Here is a 25,182-nt window from a genome sequence, read left to right as displayed (position 1 = left end):
AGGGAGGGGTGTAGGATGTGCCTACTTACAATTTGGTCAAATCCGCCGACAGTGGCCGAGCCTGGAACGTCCTCCTCCTGACCTCGGGCTTGGCCTCGGAGCTCTCGGCAGTCCAGCCTCTGATCCGCTCCTGGACGCTGACAACCCCTTTCTCCGGCTCTGGTGCCACCAGTGGGGACGCGGGGGTGGCCAGGCGGGGTTCAGACCCCACTGCCAAGGCCAAGGTGCTGTCCTCCCGAAATAGGCTGATGCACTTCCTGACACTCCTCCTGGAGGCCCACTCTCCCCCTGCCGGGGCCTCCCCTTCCGCCACTCTGCTCTTAACCTCAGCAAGTTCTAGGCCCCTTCCCAGCCTGGGCGAGGCAGACTCAGCAGCCTTCTCTGGCTCTGGGTCCAGCTTGGCCCTTTCTTCCCGGGGACTCTGGTCTTTGCTGGGGGTGACCCTGACTGAGCCCCCCAGGGTTCTGGGGCTGCCCGTCTCTGGCTTGGAAAGCATCTTCTCCTTCTGCTCACGGATTTTCTTGGCCACCTCTAGGAAGTCCGAATCAGGATCATGAAGAGGAGCCTCCGCCTTGACCAAACACTCCCTGTCCAGCTTGGACGCTGCTCTGGGCCTCTCTAGCCCAGCCATGTCCCCTGCTGTGGCTCCACTTCCTTCATCGGCCACCTTCCTCAGCAAGGCCTCTTTGTTCTCAAACCGGGCCGTGAGGTCCATGGACAAGGGCCTGGGCTTCCTCACCCACGTCTTCTCGGGAGGGGATGGGGGCACTTTGCCCACTGTGGCTGCTGCGCCAGGGCCTGGCTTCTGAGGCTGAATGGACTCCATGAAAATGGCAGACACAGGCCTCCTCTTCAGGCGAGGCCTGGGCTCCACAAAGGGGCATGCCGTGTCCTCCACACTGCTGGCCTTTAAGGGAGGCTGGTCTTGGCCTGCCTCCTCTTGGGGTACAGGTGACTTTATGTCCTGAGACAGGGGGCCTGACCGGGGAAGGGTCCCCGCAAGCTTTCGGGTGAGCAGGGTGGGCTTGGCGGCCACCTCAGGCCGGGAGCCAGACACACCTGGCTTGGCCTCCTCGGCCCCCTCACTGACCGCCTTCCCCAGAGTGGGGCCGCTTTTGGTGGTTTCGAAGAGAATCATGGTGTTGGGGCTGGGCCGCAGGAACACAGCCTTGTTGAAGAGGGGCGAGCCTGTCCTCGGGCCCTCCCCACTGCCCACCTCCTGCCCCACCAAGCCAGGCATCCTCTTGTCCAGATCCTTTGCTGCTGGCTCCTCAGAGAGCCCCCCAGAGGAAGAAGGTCCAGTTAAAATGGGCCGCAGAGATGGGACAGGAGATTTCACATCCTGCTCCTTCGAGAAGGGTTTGGGGGCGAGCCTTGGCAGAGGGAGTAAGCGGGCCGGGCTCCGCAGGGGGCTCTTTGCTTCCAAGATCCGGGCTGGAGGAGCCCCAGAGGCTTCGCCGGCCTGGAGGAAGTAGGTCCTCGTCAGGGTCTCCTCCTTGCCAATCTCACCCAGGCCTGGCACAGCCGTCAAGGGCGTTATGGAGCCCACCTCGACCCGCGTGGCCATGGTTACAGTTGTGGATCCATGGGGGTTAGGAACATCGAGAATGGAGAAGCAATTGCTAAACAAAACAAACAAAAACAAAAGTAAGTTTGGAAAATAGTGTCTGGGTTGAAGCAAAATGGTTTAGAGAAATGGGACAGAGTCCTGAGCCCCAGATTCTGTACGACAGCCCTCCGCTGACCTCACCAGGCAGGCTTGGACCTGCCTCTCCCAGTCTCTGAGCTCTGGACAAGGGGAATGGACTAAATGTCCATCCCTGAAGTTCGTTCCAGCTCTAAGGGTGTAGAAAAAGCATCAACACTCGCTAGAGGGTTTTCCCGACTCAGCTAATCCAGAGGCCAGCACTTACAGCAAAAAGCAGTGATCGCTGCTATACAGATAAGGAAACCAGCTCAGAGAGGCCAACTAACTGGTCTGGAGTCACCCAGGAAGCAAGAGGCAAAGCCAGGATTTAAAACCAGGTTTGACACCAAACTCACACCACACATGCTCCTCCCTGAATAGGCCTCAGTGGGAGCGTCCTCACATTCCCTCACTCCTGTTACCCTGTTTTCCCATTGCAGAGCCTGCTCACATCCCAGGTGATCCTAATCACAAGTGTATGCTAAGCACCTAGCACAGAGAAGGCAAGTGACCCGCTGCAGGTCACACAGCAACGCAGCTCGCAGCTCGGGAGTGCCTGGGAGCATAAAGCTGGTTAGTGACCTTGGAACCCATGCCCTAGGCACCAACCCCACCCAATCGTCCCTTAGTTCCTTTTCTTTCCCCTCCCCCAGCCCTTCCAGATGCCATAAAAAGAAGTCATTCTTATTTTTCTCACTCAACCTGCTTTTGTTATTTGTTTGCTTGTGGTTCTTTTCTGTTGAACACACATTTTATGCTGATTGCCTTCATATTCTTAATAAAAAGAAACGTCCAACTGTGAGGGCTTCCCATGAATGAGATCTCGAGCTGTGTGACATGCTTCTTGTGTTTTATAAATCTCATCCTCCTCACAACCCTATTTAGTAGGTACAATTAGGAGACCCCATTTTGCAGCAGCTTGGGGCATAAGCCTCTTGTTCACGCTGCTATGAGATCTGTTTTCTCAAAGCAAGGGCCTTCCTCTCTCATTAATCCTCCAGCAACCCCGAAAGGCAGGAATGAAGGCATCATCGTTATCTCCCTCATGGAGATGAAGGGAAAGGGCCCAGAGAGGTCACCAGACTTGCCTACAGTCACCCAGCTGAAACCTAACCTCAAGTTCACTACCCATTTAGCTCTGTCTTTTTTTGGAGACCGAGTTTCACTCTTGTTGCCCAGGCTGGAGTGCAATGGCACAATCTCAGCTCACAGCAACCTCCTCTTCCCAGGTTCAAGCCATTCTCCTGCCTCAGCCTCCTAAGTAGCTGGGATTACAGGCATGCGCCACCACCCCCAGTTAATTTTGTACTTTTAGTAGAGATGGGGTTTCTCCACGTTGGTCAGGTTGGTTTCGAACTCCTGACCTCAGGTGATCCGCCCATCTCGGCCTCCCAAAGTGGTGGGATTACAGGTGTGAGCCACCATGCCCGGCCTCAGCTCTGTCTTTTTAAAAATTATTTTTTATTCCTTTCTGGTCTTAAAAAGTGCCAGGTAAGTTGCTGTTCTCGATCCCTCAGGCTCTCTTCATGCCAGTGTTTTCTTCCCTGTGAAACTGCCCCCAGCCAGCCCCCACCTAGATGGACTAAAAAAGTAGAAGGTATTTTAGTTAAATACAAGCCTCTCCACTTCCCTTCCTTGGGGCCCCACACTGCTCCCCCGGCTCTGACTCACTCAGCAGCCTCCAGGAAAGAAAGGCAGACAGATTTTGATATTTTCTCTTCCTTACACGCTCGATGGTGCTAACAGATTCCATCTCCCCGAACTGGAGAACACTGTCTAGACACGGTTAGAGGTAGAACGGAGGGACAGATATGAAGGATCTGAGAACTGGAAAATTTCCATCCACGAAGATCCCAACCAGAGTTCTAAGGCTCCAGAATCCCACCCAGAATCAGAGCCGCTGGCCTTTAGAGCCAGTCCCTGTGACCTCTGGAAACCCTGATCGGGGATACATACGTAATAGCCAACACATGAGACACGGAAAAATGACAGGATTCAAAGGACAGAGAGAAAATTTTCTGGCAGAACCCACAGGCGCTCTCCACGTCCCTGGACACTCCAGCCTTCAAGCTTCGGTCAAGCATGGGCCCCACTTACCCAAGCTGGCAGGCCCTGGGTCAGGGCGTGTGATTGCCGGGAAAAGCCAGTGGTGTCACATGTCATCGTGAATGGAGCTGTCCACACACTTCCATGGTAGAAACAGGAGGGGGGAAAGTAGACTCGTCCCAGCAGGCTGAGTTTCAGCAGGTCTACGGAGACACAGGATGACAGCCTCAGTTCCGGAGTTCTGGCAGTATGGGAACAGACGGCACAAAAGCTTTCAAGCTCCAAATGCATCCGCTGGCATCTACTCCAGCTTGTAAAACGTATGCTCCTTTTGGCTTTTCGATTTTGTAGCCTTATATGTACGTGTGCATAAATAGTGCTGAGCCCACAGTACGTGCTCAATAACAATCTTCCCTGTCCTCTGATACGTTTATTGAGCACCTACGGTGTGTACAAAGATGAGCATGAAATATCCCCAGCAACCATGCAACTCACAGTCTTCTGTAAGAAACACACACATACACACACAGCAATTACAACTAGGTAACAAATGTCGCTTTTTAAATGCGGGATGTGGGGGCAAATAGGAGGACTGATTGCCTAGAATTGGAACTGGTGGTTCTGGACGACTCGCTTGACTTAAAGGAGGTATCTGCTGAGCATTCAAGGTGCTGAATCACTTGGTACCTGCTTCTGCTCATCAGCAGTGTTTGGACATTGTACCTCTTTGAAGCCCTCCAAATGCCTCCTCAGGGCCTTTGCACATGCTATGCCTGTTCTCTGGGACAACCGTCTTGCTCATACATAGACACAAGCCCACCCCTCAGACCACAGTTCACACATCTCTGTCTCCCTTCAACCCGGTGCAACCCCCTGCTACCTATTCACAGAGCACCACATATACTCGGAGGCTTGGCAGGACTCAGCATAGCTGCACTGTTACATTTAATAGGACATCATCCTTCACATCAGCCTCTCCCATTCAATGGTAAGTCCCCCAGAGGACACCCCAAATCCCTAGTGGCTAGCATAGCAGCCTGGCACATAAAAGTACCAGGTACCTGATTATTGAATAGAGAAATAAATCATTGTTGAATTAATAAGTAAATGAATGAAGAATTATTCTTCTGCCCCTGCTGCCCACTCTCTAAGATGCTAAATAAGTCCATCCAGGTACCATGATTCTCATGCCAAATGACTCTAAGCAATCTGGGACATAAGATGAGTTACTCTAGCTGTGGCTGTGGCTACTGAATGACAGAACCAAAGAGCTACGAAGTGCTCAGCCAGAGGCTCAGTCCACCAACCCTCACCCAGAGACCCCTATCAGTTTCATTGAGTCACACAGAGGAGCTCCACCCTGAGGGCAGGCACCTGCTGCATCCACGTTAACCTCACACTGTCACGCCAGCTCACCTGCCCAAATGTGGAATGAATGCTTCTCTGCATGGATTTTCCTGGGAAAAGAGTCACCAAGAGCAACCATTTGTTGAATTAGGATCAATGGTACACAAATGTCACCCCACTTTGGGAACCTTGAACCCACCTCAGTGACTATACTGCATGGAAAGAAAAGGGGAAGGATGAGATAAAGTAAGTCCCTTGGTCTGCACTCCTCTACACCAAACAGTGCCTCTGTGACCCGTCATCTGCTTTGTATCTTGAACTGCCTCTCAAGTTACCATTGCAAATGCCTAGCAGATGCCTGGTATGTAAATACAGTTGCACAAATGAGTCAGTGAATGAATTAATAAATCAATGAACAAAGAAAAGTAAAATGAGTTTTTTGGGGTTTGCTTTTTGTTTGTTTGGTTGGGTTTTTTTTTTTTTTTTTTTTTTTTGAGACGGAGTCTTGCTCTGTTGCCCAGGCTGGAGGGAGAGCAGTGGTGTGATCTCAGCTCACTATAAGTTCCGCCTCCCAAGTTCACGCCATTCTCCTGCCTCTGCCTCCCGAGTAACTGGGACTACAGGTGCCCGCCAACATGCCCAGCTAATTTTTTTTTTTTTTTTTTTTTTTTTTTTTTTTTTTTTTTTTGAGAAGGAGTCTCACTCTGTCACCCAGGCTGGAGTGCAGTGGCCAGATCTCAGCTCACTGCAAACTCCGCCTCCCGGGTTTACGCCATTCTCCTGCCTCAGCCTCCCGAGTAGCTGGGACTACAGGCGCCCGCCACCTCGCCCGGCTAGTTTTTTGTATTTTTTTAGTAGAGACGGGGTTTCACCGTGTTAGCCAGGATAGTCTCGATCTCCTGACCTCGTGATCCGCCCGCCTCGGCCTCCCAAAGTGCTGGGATTACAGGCTTGAGCCACCGCGCCCGGCCTTTTTTTTTTTTTTTGAGACGGAGTCTTGCTCTGTCGCCCAGGCTGGAGTGCAGTGGCGCGATCTCGGCTCACTGCAAGCTCCGCCTCCTGGGTTCACGCCATTCTCCTGCCTCAGCCTCCCGAGTAGCTGGGACTACAGGCGCCCGCCACCTCGCCCGGCTAATTTTTTGTATATTTAGTAGAGATGGGGTTTCACTGTGTTAGCCAGGATGGTCTCGATCTCCTGACCTCGTGATCCACCCGCCTCGGCCTCCCAAAGTGCTGGGATTACAGGCGTGAGACACTGCACCCGGCCAATTTTTTGTATTTTTAGTAAAGACAGATTTTCACCATGTTAGCCAGGATGGTCTCCATCTCCTGACCTCGTGATCCACCCCCCTCTGCCTCCCAAAGTGCTGGGATTACAGGCGTGAGCCACCGGGCCCGGCCTGTTTTTCTTTTTGAAACGGAGTCTCACTCTGCTACCCAGGCTGGAGTGCAATGGCGTGGTCTCAGCTCACTGCAACCTCTGCCTCCCAGGTTCAAGCAATTCTCTCCCCTCAGCCTCCTGAGTAGCTGGGACTACAGGCACATGCCACCACACCTGGCTAATTTTTATATTTTTAGTACAGACAGGGTTTCACTATGTTGTCCAGGCTGGTCTTGAAATCCTGACTTCATGATCCTCCTGCCTCGGCCTTCCAAAATGCTGGGATTGAGCCACCATGCCCAGCCTAGTAAAAGGAGTTTTTAAACCACCATAGTAGATGGCTCCATAATATTTTAAAGTCCTAGCCAAACCTAGAAACCCATGATTTTCGGGTTTTCATTTAACCTGCTGTAAAATACAAGGAAACCAATTTAACTATATGCTTTAAAGCCTTCTTTTAAATGTTATCACATGTTACACTTGATTTAAGAGATGTTAGCCTCTTCGAAAACATTTGTGAAGCCCACTCACAAAGAGGCTAGATGCTATTTATTCTTGGAGTGGACATGTTCACTATTATTTATTCATTTTTTATTTTTATTTTTATTTTTTAGACAGAGTCTCACTTTGTAGCCCAGGCTGGAGTCCAGTGGCACAATCTTGGCTCACTGCAAACTCCACCTTCCAGGTTCAAGTGATTCTCGTGCCTTAGCCTCTGAGAAGCTGGGACTACAGGCATCCACCTGTAATCACACCTGGCTATTTATTTATTTACAGAGTCTCGGCGTGTCACCCAGGCTAGGGGCAATGGCACGATCTCGGCTCACTGCAACATCTGCCTCCCAGGTTCAAGTGATTCTCCTGCCTCAGCCTCCCAAGTAGCTGGGACTACCGATGCCCACCACCACACCCGGCTAATTTTTTTTTTTTTTTTTTTTTTTTTTTTTTTGTATTTTTAGTAGAGACGGGATTTCACTATGTTGGTCAGGCTGGTCTTGAACTTCTGACCTCATGATCCACCTGCCTCGGCCTCCCAAAATGCTGGGATTACAGGCATGAGTCACCACACCCAGCCTCTTTTGTTTTTTTTGAGATGGAGCCTTGCTCTGTCACCCAGGCTGGAGTGCAGTGGCGCAATCTCGGCTCACTGCAACCTCCGCCTCCCGGGTTCAAACGATCCTCCTGCCTCAGCTTCCCCAGTAGCTGGGATTACAGGTGCACACCACCACACCCGGCTAATTTTTTGTATTTTTAGTAGAGACAGGGTTTCACCATGTTAGCCAAGATGGTCTTGATCTCCTGACCTCGTGATCCGTCCACCTCGGCCTCCCAAGTGCTGGGATTAGAGACGTGAGCCACCGCACCGGGCCACCCTGCCTCTTTTTTTAAACAGTATATTAGCTGAGCATTATGACCAAAGCCAAGTCAACAAGACCTCCCCAGAGAAAGAAGGGAAACCAAGTCTGAGCCACCTCTAGTTTCATATGTATGTAAATTATCATGGAGGGCAGCACGTTGAACAGATGGAGAACAAGGCATCCATCTGGAGAGGTCAGGAGGCTGTGGTAGGACCATGAGAGAGGGGACATCAGTCTGACCCCAGGAAGTGGACTAGCAATGAGTGTTTCTCTGCTGTTGCTGAACCTGCCAGGTCCACAAGCTTGATCTCCCCAAGCTTAATTTGCAAAGTGCAAAATTCCCATTTTCTGCCATTTCGTGCAGGAAAAAAATCATTTGTCTGAGAAGGGAGTCACCCAAGAACAACAGGTCCTGAAATTCAACAGGAGTCATTCGAAAGCATTCATTTGTCCAGCCTTCTGACCCTACTTCCACCAACTCTCACTGCCTCCCTCCCAAGCGCCAGGTTCTGTGCTTGGTGCTGGGGACGCAGCCATGGAGCTTGAAGCCTCCTGGGGAAATCCGAGCGATTCACAAGAGAGAAGGGAAGAAAAGCACTTCCATTCAAAACTAAACAGTTTGGCAGCTTTTCTCCCAGATTCAGAGGCGTTGATTCATTCTAACAGCTGTTGAAGATCTTTCATAATTACGCCCTAAAATTCGATCAGAGAGCTTATCAGTCATTTATTCAGTCTCTGGCTGCCACTTCCTGGGAATGCCACCATGTGGCGAGGGGCGTGGGCTGGTCCTGACACCTTCCAGCATCTTCCAGAATGTGACCTTAGCCCTCAAATCTGCAAATCCATCCTGTGCAGTGAGCCAGGAAAAGAGCCAGGAACGCATTGGCGAAGTGTACGCTGGTGTCCTCCCAGAGAAGGAGTGCTGTGCACAGGAGGTCTGTCCTCCACAAAGGGCCCGGTCAAAATGTCAAGTATCACTGGAGTATGTGCATCCTCTCGTCTCTGTCCCCATGACTGTGGCCCTTCCTTCCTTCCTTCCTTCCAATACACAGTTATCAAGCATCTATGTACCAGGCTCTGGGCCAGGCACTGGAGACACAGCAGTGAACAAAACAAATAAAAATCCCTGCTCCCATGGAATGGTGATTCATGAAGATGAAAAAAAGGACAAAAACAAAAAACAAACAAACAAAAATAAAAACAAGGTAAGGACAAGCTCCAGAATGTTACATAAGTGACAAAGAGGGAATGTGAGAAGGTCTAGCCAGGGAAGATTTCACTGAGAAGGGACATTTAAAATCAGCCTCTGGCCAGGCGCAATGGCTCATGCCTAAATCCCAGCACTTTGGGAGGCCGAGGTGGGAGGATCACTTGAGTCAAGGAGACCAGCCCGGGCAACATGGCAAAAACCCATCTCTACTAAAAAATACAAAAATTAGCCAGGTGTGGTGGTGCGTGCCTGTAGTCCCAGCTACTCAGGAGGCTAAGGATTGTCTGAGCCTGGGAGGCTGAGGTTACAGTGAGCCAAGATCACATCACAGCACTCCGGCCTGGGTAACAAAGCCAGACGCTGTCTTAAAAATAAAATCAGCCTCCTCACTGACAATCCTGTCTCAGCTGTGGCCTCCTCCAATCCATTCACCTAGCCGTAGCCAGGGGTGTCTCCAACGTGCAAGCGCCAGGATGTCGTTCCCCTGCTCAACACCCCGTGTCTCCTTGCTGCCCTCTGAATAAAGGCCAGACTTCTTTCCCAAGGCCCTACAGGATCCAGATCCTCGTCTCCCCAGCTTCATTCTAATGACTGACACTACCCCATCTGTCTGTCTGTCACATACACTCACATACTTCAGCACAATGAACCCCAGACAGGCCACAAAACACAGTGTACACTTGCTCGCCTTCATGCCTCTGCACTGCCCTTACCTCACTACCTAGCTAATCTCAATGCCACCTCCTCCAGGAAGCCTTCTCTAATGCTTCATGAGTAGGGCTTGTTCAGGTGCTCCTCTGTGCTGCAATATCTCACTTCCTGCTTCCCCTTCACCCAGCACTGAGGCATACTTGGTGACTACCTCTGTTTCCTCCACTAAACGGTGAGCTCCTAGCAAGAGGGGTCCTGGGTCCTGTTCATGGCTGTATCTGGAGTCTGAACCATAGGAGGCATTAAGCCGGTGTGCAAAAAACACCTAAGAGAAGAAAACAGTAATACTCAATGTAGACGTGAGTGTGGGAAAATGGATTTCCTTATGTGGTCCTGGCGATAATGTAAATTGTAAAAGCAATTCGGCAATATTCACTTTCAACTAACATTTTTGAGACCCACGTCAAGAGTCAGGCACCATGCTAAGTGATTCTGTGCATCTTGTGCCTTCTCTCATTCATCTTCTCAACAAGTTGCGCTGTTCAAATTATTAATTACCACCATTCTAACAGATGAGAAAAAAAAATATGGTCTAGAAACAGCCAGTTCAAATTCCCACTGCTAGTGAGGGGTAGAGGTCGGGTTGGAATCCAGGCCTTCTGACTCCAAATCAAATATTTTCCCCTCACCCCGGCAAAACACTTACTTCTTTTCAACTCAGTCATCAGACTTCTAAAAATGTATTCTCTGGAAGTAATCCAAAAGAAAAGTTATATGCACAAAGATGTCCTTTGCAGTGTTATCTAACCAAACACAGCAAGAATATACCCCTGGCAATTACAGCTAGTTGAAACAACCCAGGACTCATAAACACTTGAAATGTTCCAAAAGCTGCAACGTGTCAGCAGGAAGAGCAGACCTCCAATTCTCAGCCTGCACAAAATCCCATCACACAACAAGTCTTGAGTTTGGAATCAGAAAAGATGGTTGCCTTAACTATAATAGGGCAAATCTGAAAGAACGTATCTCAGCCAAAGGTAAGGGGGTATGCACAGGGAAGTGGAAGCACTTAGGATAATTGGTAGGGGAAGCAAAAGGGATACATTGTTTTGTATTCAAGGCCATGACAATAGCAAAGGTTGTTTATACAAATGACCGATGTCTGGAAGAGAACAGGCACAAATGGAAAAAAAAAAAAAAAAAAAAACATGCTGGAGACCTGGGTTGGATTTGTTGGTAAATTTTTAAATTCCTTTTTATGTCCATGAATGTTGTTTGTGCAAACAGCTGCTTTTTTACATCTCAATACCAGAGGTTTTCCTCTGAGCTGTCTTTCCATCATCGATTTGAAAGGTAGAGGTGCTAAGACTATCACTATCTCCTGCCCACTTTCAGAAGCAAAGCATAAAAATAACTATCGTTTATGAAGCTCACACCATGCGCCAGACACTACACTAAATGCTTTATAAGGATTATTTCATTTCATACCTTTACCAACCCAGAGGCAGGTCCTATTACAACTTCCATTCTACAGATGAGTAAACTGAGGTTGGAGGAGTGCTGTGACTTGCCCGTGGGTGGCTGGAATTGTGGATCCCACCCTGCCTTCCAATCAGATTTCTACCAAAATCCACGTGGGCTTAACTAAAACAACTGTCTATTATGGTGTTCAAATGTAAAAGGCACTTCCCACCCATGAGAGTGGTGGCTATTACTTAATTAAAAACACACACACACACACAAAACAACTATTGGGGAGGATGTGAAGACACTGGAACCCTATACCTTATGAGAGTGGCTATTACTTAATTAAACACACACACACACACACACACAACTATTGGAGAGGATGTGAAGACATTGGAACTTTATATCTTGCTGGTGTTATGAATATAAATTGGCACATCCACTGTGGAAATCAGTATGGGAGTTCCTCAAAAAATTAAACACAGAATCTTGAAATTCTACTCCTAAGAGTATACTCCCCTAAAATTGAAAGCAGACATTTGTACACAAATGTTTGAAGCAGCATTATTCATAATAACCAAAAGGTGTAAACAATTAAATGTCCATCAATGGATGGATAAACAAAATGTAGTCTATCCATACAATGGAATATTATTCAGTCTTCAAAAGGAAGGAAATGCTACAATATGCTACAATATGGATGATCCTTGAAGACATTATGCTAAGTGAAATAAGCAGACATGTAAGGACAAATACTGTATGCATAATTTCATTTATATGAGGTATTTAGAATAGGCAAATTCATAAAGACAGAAAGTACAATGGTGGTTTGCCAGGGGCTGGGGAATGGGGAGTTATTGTTTAATGGATGCGGAGTTTCAAAATGAGAAGATGAAAAAGTTCTAGAGGTGGATGGTGACGATGGTCACACGACAATGTGAATGTACTTAATACCACCAAACTGTACAATTACAGATGGTTAAAATGGTAAACTTCATGTGATGTATATTTTACTGCAATTAAAAAAAAAAAAGCAAAAACCTACAAACAACTAAAAAACGAATATAATGGGAAACAAATGCTTAAGCTGTAATTACCATGTGACCCAGCACACTGGAGCCCATGTCCTTCAGGCGAATCTCTATTAAAAGCTCTCATGGTCTACTTGTCTGGGCAGGGAATGTGTTGGGAACGTTCCTAATCACAATGGTGACACACTCTAGTAGGGGAGGAGGAAAGGAAACACTGAAATTTGGGAGGTATCCTGATGGGGACAGACATTGGGGTTATACAAGCCCAAAGAGTGGTCAGGGAAGCTTTGCTGGAAGAGAAGGTATCCCAACTGAGACTGAGAGAAGTCAGCCAAGCAGAGGAGGAGGTTGGTGTCAGCAGAGGAAACGCATATTCAAAGGCCCAAAAGCATGGGATAAACATGGTCATTGGAGCCTGAGCGGTATTCCTTTACCCTCTGTGGGGGAAAGCAGGACTGTGGAAAGGTTCAACTTTCTAAAAATGGGAGGTACCCGGATGGGGCAGAATGTAATACTTTAGTTACACTGAAGACACTTCTGTTAACTGGAGTCCAGGTAGCATCCAGGAGTAAGAAGCCTTGGCTTATGAGCCAGAACAAGGCGGTTTTAGTCAGGGCGATCCCACCTTCTGGTTTACCTGGGATAGGCCCCTTTTACTCTCTAAGATGTCTAGGTTGGCAGGGCGCGGTGGCTCATGCCTGTAATCTCAGCACTTTGGGAGGACGAGGCGGGTGGATCACAAGGTCAGGAGATCGAGACCATCCTGGGGAACACGGTGAAACCCCGTCTCCATTAAAAATGCAAAAAATTAGCCAGGTGTGGTGACGGGCGCCTGTAGTCCCAGCTATTCGGGAGGCTGAGGCAGGAGAATGGCATGAACCCGGGAGGTGGAGCTTGCAGTGAGCCAAGATCACGCCACTGCACTCCAGCCTGGACAACAGAGCGAGACTCCGTCTCAAAAAAAAAAAAAAAAGATGTCTAAGTTTGGGCAATAAATTATTTAATCATCCTACTTTTTGAAAAATTGGGGTAAAACTCACATAACATAAAATTTACTATTGCAACCATTTTAAGTTCACAGTGCAGCAGCATTTAGTACATTTATATCATGCAACTGAGGTAGGAGGTGGAACTCAACTCTGCAAGCGGGGCTCAGACACCAGACCAAATTGAGGACTAGCTAAAACAGGTCAGGGCAGAAGTACCTCCCCGTAAGACCTGCCTACCAGTGTGCCATTGTCAGTCTACCATTACCATGGCAACATCCAGAAGTTACCACCCCACTTTTCTTTTTGAGACAGAGTCTTGCTCTGTGGCCCAGGCTGGAGTGCAGTGGTGCAATCTCGGCTCACTGCAGCCTCTGCCTCCTGGGTTCCAGTGATTCTTCTGCCTCAGCCTCCTGGATAGTTGGGACTGCAGGTGCACACAACACCCAGCTAATTTTTGTATTTTTAGTAGAGACAGGGTTTTGTCATGTTGGCCAGGCTGGTCTTGAACTCCTGACCTCAGGTGATCCACCTGCCTCGGCCTCCCAAAGTGCTGGGATTACAGGCATGAGCTATCGCGCCATGCCCACTTGTTACCACCCCTTTCTAGGGCAACAACCTGACAACCCAGAAGTTACCAACCTTTTCTATAAAGTTCTGCATAAACCATCCCTTAATTTGCATATAACTAAAAGTGGGTATCAGTGTGACTGCAGAACTGCCTGTGAGCTGCTACTCTGGGCACATGGCCTACAGGCCAATCCTGCTCTGTAAGGGGCAGCACCTCTGTGGCTGCTGTACACTGCTGCTTCAATAACAGTTGCTGTTTATGCTGTTTAACACCACTGGCTCACTTGAATTCCTTCCTGGGTCAATCTAAGAACCCTCCCCAGGATAAGCCCCTATTCTGGGGTTGGCCTAGAGTGCATCACAACCATCACCCCTCTGTAGTTCCAAAACATTTTCATCACCCCAAGGAAATCCCATACTCACTTAGCAGTCACTCCCCATTCCCCTCTCCCCCAGCCCCTGGCAACCACTAATCTACTTTCTGTCTCTACAGATTTGCCATTTCTGGATATTTTGTAAAAATGGAATCTGGCCGGGCGTGGTGGCTCACGCCTGTAATCCCAGCACTCTGGGAGGACAAGGCAGGCGGATCACAAGGTCAGGAGATCGAGACCACCCTGGCTAACATGGTGAAACCCAGTCTCTACTAAACAAAATGCAAAATACTAGCCGGGCGTGGTGGTGGGCGCCCGCAGTCCCAGATACTCGGGAGGCTGAGGCAGGAGAATGGCGTGAACCCGGGAGGCGGAGCTTGCAGTGAGCCGAGATCTTGCCACTGCACTCCAGCCTGGGTGACAGGGAGACTCCGTCTCAAAAAAAAAAAAAAAAAAAAAAAAGGAATCCATGTCCTTCACCCTAGTTTTTGTCCCACCTCCTCTATGAACCTGCAGTGACAACTTTGGGCAAGCCGCTGCCTTAGTCTGGGCCTCAGACACAAGAGGTTGAAGAGGGCTTGCTAAATTTCCTGCCTTTTTTTTTTGAGACGGAGTCTCGCTCTGTCACCCAGGCTGGAGTGCAGTGGCGCGATCTCGGCTCACTGCAAGCTCTGCCTCCTGGGTTCACGCCATTCTCCTACCTCAGCCTCCTGAGTAGCTGGGACTGCAGGCACCCGCTGCCACGCCTGGCTAATTTTTTTGTAGTTTTAGTAGAGATGGGGTTTCACTATGTTAGCCAGGATGGTCTCGATCTCCTGACCTGGTGATCCGCCCGCCTGGGCCTCCCAAAGTGCTGGGATTACAGGCATGAGCCACCACACCCAGCCAATTTCCTATCCTTTTTAAGATTCTGTGATTCTGATTTGGCTCAACCCCAAGACTCATCAGTTCTGTGTTTTCCACTTCTCTCTGCAACTGACACATTCCCCTGACGGAGAACAACCTTCTGGATTGTGAGATGTGTGTTCTTAGTCTCTTTTGAGGAAGCCCCTGTGATTCTTGGCTGGGCACAGTGGCTCATGCCTGTAATCCCAGCACTCTGGGAGGCCAAGGCGGGCGGATCACGAGGTAAGGAGATGGAGACCATCCTGCCCAATATGATAAAACCACATCTGTACTAAAACTGCAAAAATTATCCGGGCTTGGTGGCGCACGCCTGTAATCCCAGCTACTTGGGACGCTGAGGCAGGAGAATCGCTTGAGCCCGGGAGGTGGTGGTTGCAGTGAGCTGAGATCGTGCCACTGCACTCCAGCCTGGGTAACAAGGGCAAGATTCCATCTCAAAAAACAAAAGAAGCCCCTGTGATTCCTTAAAAAGTCGGTGCTCAATAAAAAATTTTTGAGGGGGTGAAATCAAATTCTTCCTTCGCGATGACAGGAGTAGCAGAGCTCATTTTCGTACAGAGTGTGTACTGTTTCTGTAAGAATTGCCATAATTAGACAAGTCTTGACTCCTGTGTAAATTCCATCATTAGAGTTCGGCACATCTGGCGTTTCTGACTGTGGGATCCAGGGGAACAGTTTGAGATGGCTTTCCCCAAACTTCCCCTGGACCATGGGATGTGGGTAGGGCACACTCACACCCACAAAAGCATTCTGTGGTATATTACAAGCCTGTGGGAAACGCTGGGTTCAACAATGGTAAACAGGTGTCTGTCCAGCAGGACGTTTCAGAGCCTTTCATATGCTGATTTGCCTTTTAGACCCTCTAAAGCATAATCCAAACTGCCTCACCCCAGGCACCTTGTCTTGTCCAAGTGCAGCTGCTGATGTGGAGAAAGAATGTTACAACTTATCTTTACCCCTCTGCTGAAACATCCGCCTTTTCAATTCTCTTGACTTGTTCCTTCCTGTGCTGTTTCAGTTTTCATTGGCTTGTTCCTTCCTACAATTGGTGCTATTTTTGGACTGGCTGACCACTCACTGAAACCATTAATTAAGCTGCTGTTCCTTCCCCGCCCCCACCACCCCGTTGTTTTTCTCTGGATCCAAAATTGGCAAACTAGACTCCACAGGCCAAACTAGAGTCCACAGGCCAAACTAGCCCACTGCCTGCTTTTGCAAATAAAGTTTTATTGGAACACAGCCACAGTCATTTATTTACATATTATCTATGTATCTTTGGCTGCTGCCACAGATAACAATTTTTTTATTTTTATTTAAGAGACAAGGTGTTACTCTGTGTTGCAGGCATGATCTCAGCTCACTGCAGCCTCAATCTCCTGGGCTCAAGCAATCTTCCCACCTCAGCATCCTAACTCGTTGGGACTACAGGCATGCACCACCATGACCTGCTAATTTTTTAAATTTTTTGTAGAGAAGGGCTTTTCGCCATGTTGCCCGGACTATCTGTGGCTTCCTTCAAGAGCCTTTATCTATGGCTCTGTCTTAGTGACAGACTTGACTAGTTGTCACAGAGGCCATATGGTCCACAAAACCTAAAATACTTACTATAGCTCTTTACAGACAAAATTTGCTGACCCCTGCTTTAGACTGGGGAGATCTTAGTCTCCTGAGAGACTGGACTTCCCCCAAGGGTGGAATGTCCTCTTTCAAATACCCAAAGCTCTTACGGTATTCTGGCTGAGCCTCACTTGAGCCCTCCACTAGACGTCGTTAGGAGTTCCACATGATAACGACAGAAAAATTTAATACACACAAGCAAAAGGGCTTTTAATAATCGTAAATCCAGCCAGGTGTGGTGACTCACACCTGTGATCCCAACATTTTGGGAGGCTAAGGCGGGAGGATAGCTTGAGGCCAGGAGTTAGAAACCAGCCTGGTCAACATAGCAAGATTGGTTATGAAAGAAAGATAAAATAATTTACTGGGTATGGTGGTGTATGCTTGTAGTCCCAGCACTTTGGGAGGCTGAGATGGAGAATTGCTTGAGCCCATGAATTTGAAGCTGCAGTGAACTATGACTGCACCATTGCACTCCAGCATGGGTGACAGAGTAAGACCCTGTCTCAAAAAATAAAAATAAAAAATTCCTAAATCCCACCATTCTGATGTACAACAACGTTGACATTTCCAATAAAAATAGGAACTCGTGGTCAAAATTAAAATGGAATCAGATCATGCATCCTATTTAGAAGCTTGTTTTTTGTTGTTATTGTTTCATTTCAAACTATGGTCATGACCATGTTTCAGAACAATAGCTATACACCCTATACAAAAACTTGCTACAGCTTTCATCCTATTCCATTATATGAATATTAGATAACCCATCCCCCACTATTGGACCTTTAATGGTCAACGTGCCAATCAGTGAACCTTACAACCAACATTGCAATGAACACCCATATACAATTAATTTCTCAAGTGAAATTTTGCCTAGAATTGGGCTATTTGGTTCAAAGGGTGCATGTTTCTTCTGGAACTCTGGATATATGCAGAATCACACGTAAGGAAAACATGGTGACTCAATTCAAAACTTCGGAGGTCAAGGTTCTTAATCCCTGCCCTAGGGCAGACCCAATGAAGATGTCTAATGAGCAATAAACCAGGGCCTTGCCCTCACTCGGAGCTTTACTGGCTCTGCTTTATGGCAGGATCATCGTAAGCTTGACTAGAAGGTTTCCAAGGGCAACTGGAACAGTTCACAGAGACAAGTGAGTCTGGGACCAGCCCAGAGGCTGTGTGTGTCCAGCCTGGTGTAGGAAGAGGGGGCAGGAAGGAAGACCCAGCCCCGGAACTGGTGTTCACAGCAGAGGAAACTCAACCCCAAAGCTCAATTCAACATAAAACACAGCAGCACAATGCTTGACTCAGAAAAATCTAAGCATAACAAGCTCTTTCCTTAGGGAGACTAAGATGTGCATATTGCATTGCAGGAAATATAAAGAGATAGTTCCCTCCAAGTACCAATAGATTTCTGAAAGAATAAGCTTATGCTGGTCCAAGTGCTGCCTATATGCAAAGCTCCAAATCCTGGGAAGGTCTGATCACTCCCCAGCTCTAAAATCATCAATGGCTCCCACTATCCATTGCCTTGGGCAAGGTATTCAATTCTCCCCAAACTCCCCGAAAAAAACAATCAACGTAGTCAATACGGCAGACCCTGACCAGTCTCACATTCTCAAATAAAATACAACGACTTGAGTGTCTTTTTCATGCTATTCCTTCTTCACAGACAGCCCTTTACTCCCAGCACAATGTCCATTTGCCTGATCCCCACCCATCCTTTTACAGCAGCTTAAATAAGGCCTCTTCCAGAAAGCCTATGCTGATTTCCTGGGCCAACATGACTTCCAACCCTCTAGGGCAATTGACTTGATTAAATGCCTTGCACAGGAGAAAAGCCTGAGACTCTCTCCCTAACACAATTTACATCAACCATCCAACCCCATCCCAGTCTGCCCAGAGGATACACCCCTCCACTCTCAGTTCCCCTTCCCAGACCTACTCAGTGCCTGGCACAGGATAGACCGAGTGGGGCAGGACTGAGATCCTGAGAGGTGGGAGGTAGCCACCTGGGACACAAGATGACTTTAGGAGGCTCTGATATCCAGGCACAGCGCTAAAGCACCTGGTTTCTTTTCTAATCCTCATGGGAGCTTCCCAAAGTTGCTAGACAGTCTCTGCTGGGTGCCACTATGACTTTAACACCTACATCTCCATCATCATCTCCTCTCCCAATTTAAGAGAGAAATAACAGCCTTATGCTCAGACCATTAGCTGCTGTAATAGCAGCTGATTGTTTTTATTGTATTTAATTTTTACTGTTATTTTTCTAGTTAAAGCAAGCAACACTGGTTTTGTTTACAATAGAGTTTTTGAAAGGTTCCTTTAAAAACAAATATGTTTAACTTTTGAGAAAGGGAAAAGTGGCCCTGCACGGAATCCCAGCACTTCGGGAGGCTGAGGCAGGTGGATCACCTGAGGTCAGGGGTTCGAGACCAGCCTGGCCAAGATGGTGAATCCCTCTCTATTAAAAATACAAAAATTAGCTGGGCGTGGTGACACATGCCTGTAGTCTCAACTACTCGGGAGGGTGAAGCAGGAAAATCGCTTGAACCCAGAAGGCGGAGGTTGCACTGAGCCAAGATCGTGCCACAGCACTCCAGCCTGGGCGACAAGAGAGACTCCGTCTCCAAAAAAAAGAAGAAGAAAAGAAAGGGGAAATTTTTAAAATAAAATAACAGTACAGGGGTTAAGTGGATACAGTAATAACTCATGGGGTTTAATCTGAACAGGGAAAATCACCAGTCAAGTGGAAAGAACGTGATATTGGCGTCAACAGTGCAGATGCAAGCTCTCTGGCAGCTTCTCTCCTTAAAACTAACAAGCCAGAGACTTGCTTTCTCAGCTTCCTTTGCAGCTAAAAGTGGCCATGTGACCCAATTCTGATTTTAAAAAAATTTAAGAACTTTACGGGAAATGGGAAAGACTTCTAATGGAAGCTTCTGCTTTGCTAATAAAACAGATGTGAACCAGGTGCAGTGGCTCATGCCTGTAATCCCAGCACTTTGTGAGCCCAAGGTGGACAGATCACTTGAAGTCAGCAGTTCAAGAACAGCCTGGCCAACATGGTGAAACCCTGTCTCTACTAAAAATACAAAATTAGCCAAGTGTGGTGGCAGACGCCTGTAATCCCAGCTACTGAGGAGGCTGAGGCAGGAGAATTGCTTGAACCCAGGAAGCGGAGGTTGCAGTGATCTGAGATCACGCCACTGCACTCCAGCCTGGGCAACAGAGCAAAACTCCATCTCCAAAAAAGAAAGAAAGAAAGAAAAAGAAATAACAACCACAACAACAAACCAGGCAGGCCAGGCACAGTGGTTCACACCTATAATCCCAGCACTTTGGGAGGCTGAAGCGGGCAGATCACCTGAGGTCTAGGGGTTCAAGACCAACCCGGTCAACATGGTGAAACCCCATCTTTGCTAAAACTACAAAGATTAGGCCGGGCATGGTGGCTCACACCTGTAATCCCAGCACTTTGGGAGGCTGAGGTGGGCGGATCACCTGAGGTCAGGAGTTCAAAACCAGCCTGGCCTCAAAAAAAAAAAAAAAAGTGGGGAAGGGAGAGTGCCAAGAAATATAAACACCAAACAACATCCCCTTAAGCGAGGAGGCAAGAAAAGCCTGAAAGGGTGGTTGAGACTGAACCCATGTCTTGGTGCTGTGAAGTCTCGGGTCCATCTCTGTCTGCGGCACAGCCCTCTCCACTCCACATTCCCGTTTCCATGCCATCTATACCAGTAAACCCAAAGTGACAAAATGACAGCTGACAGGTCCTCTCCTGGTTTTCCCAGGAGTATCTCTGTGCCTCCCACACCCTTCAGGCAACCACTGGCTCCTCCTCCTCCCACACCTGAGTCCAAGGCCCCATGAATGCATCAGGGCCTGGCACTGCCAGCCTCAGGGCATGACAACAGACCCATTTCTAGGCCTCTGTGTAGCTGAAGAGACACACTTGCCCTAACCACAAAAAGGAAACTCAAGCCGGGCGCGGTGGTTCATGCCTGTAATCCCAGGAGATCGAGACCATCCTGGCTAACACGGTGAAACCCCGTCTCCACTAAAAATACAAAAAATTAGCCGGGCGTGGTGGTGGGCGCCTGTAGTCCAAGCTACTCGGGCGGCTGAGGCAGAAGAATGGCGTGAACCCGGGAGGCGGAGCTTGCAGTGAGCCGAGATCGTGCCACTGCATTCCAGCCTGGGCGACAGAGCAAGACTCCGTCTCAAAAAAAAAAAAAAAAAAGGGAACTCAACGAACCATTGCAATTTTTTGGGCTCCACTGTCCTTAGATCTGTAAGTGCTGGGCCCTGGGAAATTCTGGTTATTAGTCATTATCATCCACAAATCACTAACAATGATTTTGTGCCAGACAGCACATTAAACGAATCTCCCTGTTCAACCCACCCTCTGAGGTTGGGTTTCATGACAAGGCCCATTTCATGGATGAGGACAACAAGGGAGGTTTAGCAACTGGCACATGTGGGGGAGGCAGGATTTGAACTCAGGTGGCCTCAATCTAAATCCCACCCTATTTATCCTTGAAGCATCAATAGTTGCTGTGTTATTAAGTGCTACCTAAGTGCTGGGTGACATGCCAAAGGCTCTACATGCATGTCTGTTAATACCCTCAACGACCCTCCTGGGGTTGATACTATTATTAACCCCATTTTACAGGGTGGTAAATTGAGGTTTGGAAAGGCAAAGTGATTTACAGAGGTCAACCACGTAGTGAGCTGATGAGGGAGGGCAGACAAGCACCAAAATTGGGGCTTGGCCTGGGAGGGTTCTTGGCTTTGCCCAGGAAGAACTGGTGAGCCAATGGTGTTAGACAGCAACTTTTCTTTTCTTTCTTTTTTTTTTTTTTCTGAGACAGAGTCTCACTCTGTCTCTCAGGCTGGAGGGCAGTGGCGTGATCCCAGCTCACTGCAAGCTCCACCTCCCAGGTTCAACAGATTCTCCTGCCTCAGCCTCCTGAGTAGCTGGGATTATGGGCACCCGTCACTACACTCGGCTAATTTTTGTATTTTTAGTAGAGATGGGGTTTCATCATGTTGGTGAGGCTGATCTCGAACTCCTGACCTCAAACGATTCGCCTGCCTTGGCCTCCCAAAGTGCTGGGATAACAGACGTGAGTCACCATGCCCAGTCGACAGCAACTTTTCTTGAAGTGGCAGTGTACAGCAGCAACAGAGGTACTGCTCCTTGCAGAGCAGGGCTCCCCCATAGGCAGTGCACCCGGTGTGGCAGCTCAGAGGCAGTCCTGCAGTCATATTTATACCCATGTTTAATTACATGCAAGTCAAGGGGAAGATTATGCAGAAATTTCTAGAAAAGGGGTAGTAACTTCCAGGTCATCAGGTGGTTACCATGGAAAGGGGATATAACATTTGTGTGTTGCCATGGCAATGATAAACTGACATGGCACAGGTGGACATGTCTTATGGAGAGGGGCTGACACCTCTTCTCTGTTTCAGCTAATCTTCAGTGTGGTCCAGAGTCTGAGCCCCACCTCCAGAATCAAGTCCTGCCTCCTACCTCAACACTAGCCGACCTTTTTTTTTTTTTTTTTTTAGACCACGTCTCGCTCTGTCGCCAGGCTGGAGTGCAATGGCGTGATCTCGGCTCACTGCGACCTCCACCTCCCGGGTTCAAGTGATTCTCCTTTCTCTTTTTTTTTTTTTTTTTTTTTTTTGAGACGGAGTCTCGCTCTGTCACCCAAGCTGGAGTGCACTGGCCAGATCTCAGCTCACTGCAAGCTCCGCCTCCTGGGTTCACGCCATTCTCCTGCCTCAGCCTCCCGAGTAGCTGGGACTACAGGCGCCCGCCACCTCGCCCGGCTAGTTTTTTTTGTATTTTTTAGTAGAGACGGGGTTTCACCGTGTTAGCCAGGATGGTCTCGATCTCCTGACCTTGTGATCCGCCCGCCTCGGCCTCCCAAAGTGCTGGGATTACAGGCTTGAGCCACCGCGCCCGGCCGATTCTCCTTTCTCAGCTTCCCGAGTAGCTGGCACTACAGGCACACATCACCATGCCCAGCTAATTTTTATATTTTTAGTAGAGAGGGGGTTTCGCCATGTTAGCCAGGATGGTCTCAATCTCTTGACTTTGTGATCTGCCCACCTTGGCCTCCCAAACTGCTGGGATTATAGGCGTGAGCCACCGCGCCCGGCCAGCACTAGCAGACCTTGTAACTCCTGGGTAGCACAGGTCCCACCCAGCTTAGAGCAGGTATTCTGGCAAATTTTGGGGGCAGAACATCCTTGTTCCTGAGGCATGGTCTGGTGCGGGAGGCAGGCATGGCCACAGATGGTGACCACAGCAGTGTGAGGCTCAGAGGCATGACTGAAACCCACAGAAGAAGAGCTTGAAGTAGACAGAATAATGCCTCTCAAAAATGTCCGGGTCCTAATCCCCAAAACCTGCAGATATATTGCCTTCCACAGCCAAAGGGACTTTGCGGATGTGATTAAATTAAGGCTCTTGAGACAGGAAGATTATCCTGGATTCTCTGAGCCCAATGTCATCACAAGGGTCCTTACAAGAGAAAGGCAGGAAAGTCAGAGTCAAAGACAGAGAATGTGAGAACAGAAACAGAGGGATATGGGGCCGAAAGCCAAGGAATGAAGCAGCCTCTGGAAAACAGAAAAGGCAAAGAAATGGATTCTCCCCAAGAACCTCAGAAAGGACACACTCTTGCTGATCGTCAGAACCGTAAAGTAAGAAATTTGCTTAAACCACTGAATTGTGAGAATCTGTTACAGCACAATAGGAAACGCATACAGAGCTTAACTTGGCTGGGGAGACAAGGGGAGGGCTTCCCGAAGGAGGCAGCACTGAGCTGAATGGCTGCCTGAAAAACCCCAGGGCCCACAGCTCTATGAAGTTCTTTGTCTGGGTCGCCCCCCAGGGCCAGCAGACACCTTAATTCCCCCATTCCCAATTGTTAAGCATTTTGCTACATCAAATGCTGGGAGGTAGGTCCTGGTATTGTACTTCCCATGCAGTTACGAAAATTTAATATCGGTTCATTTAAAATGACATTAGGGCCGGGTACAGTGGCTCACGTCTGTAATCCCAACACTTTGGGAATCGAGGTGGGTGGCTCACCTGAGGTGGAGTTCGAGACCAGCCTGGCCAACATGGTGAAATCCCCTCTCTACTAAAAATACAAAAAAACTAGCCAGGCATGGTGGCAGGCGCCTGTAATCCCAGCTACTCGGCAGGCTGAGGCAGGAGAATCTCTTGAACCTGGGAGGTAGAGGTTGCAGTGAACCGAGATCATGCCATTGCACTCTAGCCTGGGCAACAGAGTAAGACTGCATCTCAAAAAAAAAAAGAAAAAGACATAAAAATGGCTATTCAGTGCTCTAGTTGCACAGGTGTCATTTCAAGCACTCCACAGGCACACAGTTGCACAGGTGTCATTTCAAGCACTCCACAGGCACACGATCCTCGGTATGCTGTTGGAGAGCACGCAAAGTTCTCCTGGAGAGCACTGTAGAATCCCATTATACAGATGGGAAACTGAGGCTCAGAGAGAGGAAGTCACCTGGGTAGGAAAACGCAGAGCTGGCACTCAAAACTTACATCTTCTAGCTTCATTCTCTGCCTTCTCAACACAGGAAGACACAGGGCTGATGGTCTGACCCAGGTCCAACCTTATTTAATTTAACCACAAATTACTCCCCCACTGGAAGGAGCTATGTATGACCTTTGGCATCACTGAGAAGAGTTTATTTTGGCATCTTTGTCCCTCTGCCTTAAATGCAGGGGACACTACCACGAGGCAGGTAAAGTAGAGGTCTTGGGTTAATGAAGGGTTCTGCTTAGTGGAGGAGCCAAGGAATGAAATGAGTTATTATTACAGGCACAGAACACTTGTGATTTACACTGGGGACTGCAACAAGTTTGCATGATCCACCATTGCCCGTCAACCCCCAAATCCATCATCTTTATTAACCAGCATACAAGCACTAGGAAAATCTCCATCTCCAGGGCTGGAATTATACCAAAGCACCTTGGAGTGACCTTTCAATTTCTACTTTTTTTTTTTTTTTTTTTTTTTTTTTTTTTAATGGAGTCTCGCTCTGCCACCCAGGCTGGAATGCAGTGGCGCCATCTCGGCTCACTGCAACCTCCACCTCCCGGATTCAAGCGATTCTGCTGCCTCAGCCTCCTGAGTAGCTGGGAATACAGCCCCACCACGCCCAGTTAATTTTTGTAGTTTTAGTAGAGATGGGGTTTCACCATGTTGGGCAGGATGGTCTTGATCACTTGATTTCGTGACCCACCCGCCTTGGCTTCCCAAAGTTCTGGGATTACAGACATGAGCCACCGCACCCAGCCAACCTTTCCATTTCTAAGATAACCTTTGCCACCTACAAGGAATTCATTCAAGATTCACCAATTGATAGTTAATGAGGTATAATTAGTACAATCAAATCTTCTACACTTTTAGCTAAAAGCAGTTACAAAGAGTTTCAGGGGAAAAAATAAAACACAATTAAAAGTAAGTTTTAAATTTGTTCCCTGAAGGGCAGGGAAATG

The 25,182-nt window shown here is 48.3% G+C and overlaps 1 protein-coding gene across 1 annotated transcript in view; it reads right to left on the bottom strand.

The window, feature by feature from the left end:
* KIAA1671 (KIAA1671 ortholog) overlaps positions 1–25,182 on the bottom strand; it is a 264,890-nt gene that overhangs the window by 185,305 nt on the left and 54,403 nt on the right. Inside the window, 2 exon segments of the mRNA XM_010373298.2 lie at positions 30–1,622; positions 3,785–3,936. Coding sequence (XP_010371600.1) covers positions 30–1,567 — 1,538 coding nt within the window. The 5' untranslated portion in view covers positions 1,568–1,622; positions 3,785–3,936.

Source organism: Rhinopithecus roxellana, chromosome 13 (assembly GCF_007565055.1).
Source record: "Rhinopithecus roxellana isolate Shanxi Qingling chromosome 13, ASM756505v1, whole genome shotgun sequence".
NCBI classification, from domain to species: Eukaryota; Metazoa; Chordata; class Mammalia; order Primates; family Cercopithecidae; genus Rhinopithecus; species Rhinopithecus roxellana.
The sequence above is the reverse complement of the archived record's forward strand: the minus strand, read 5'-3'. Positions and strand labels throughout refer to the sequence as shown.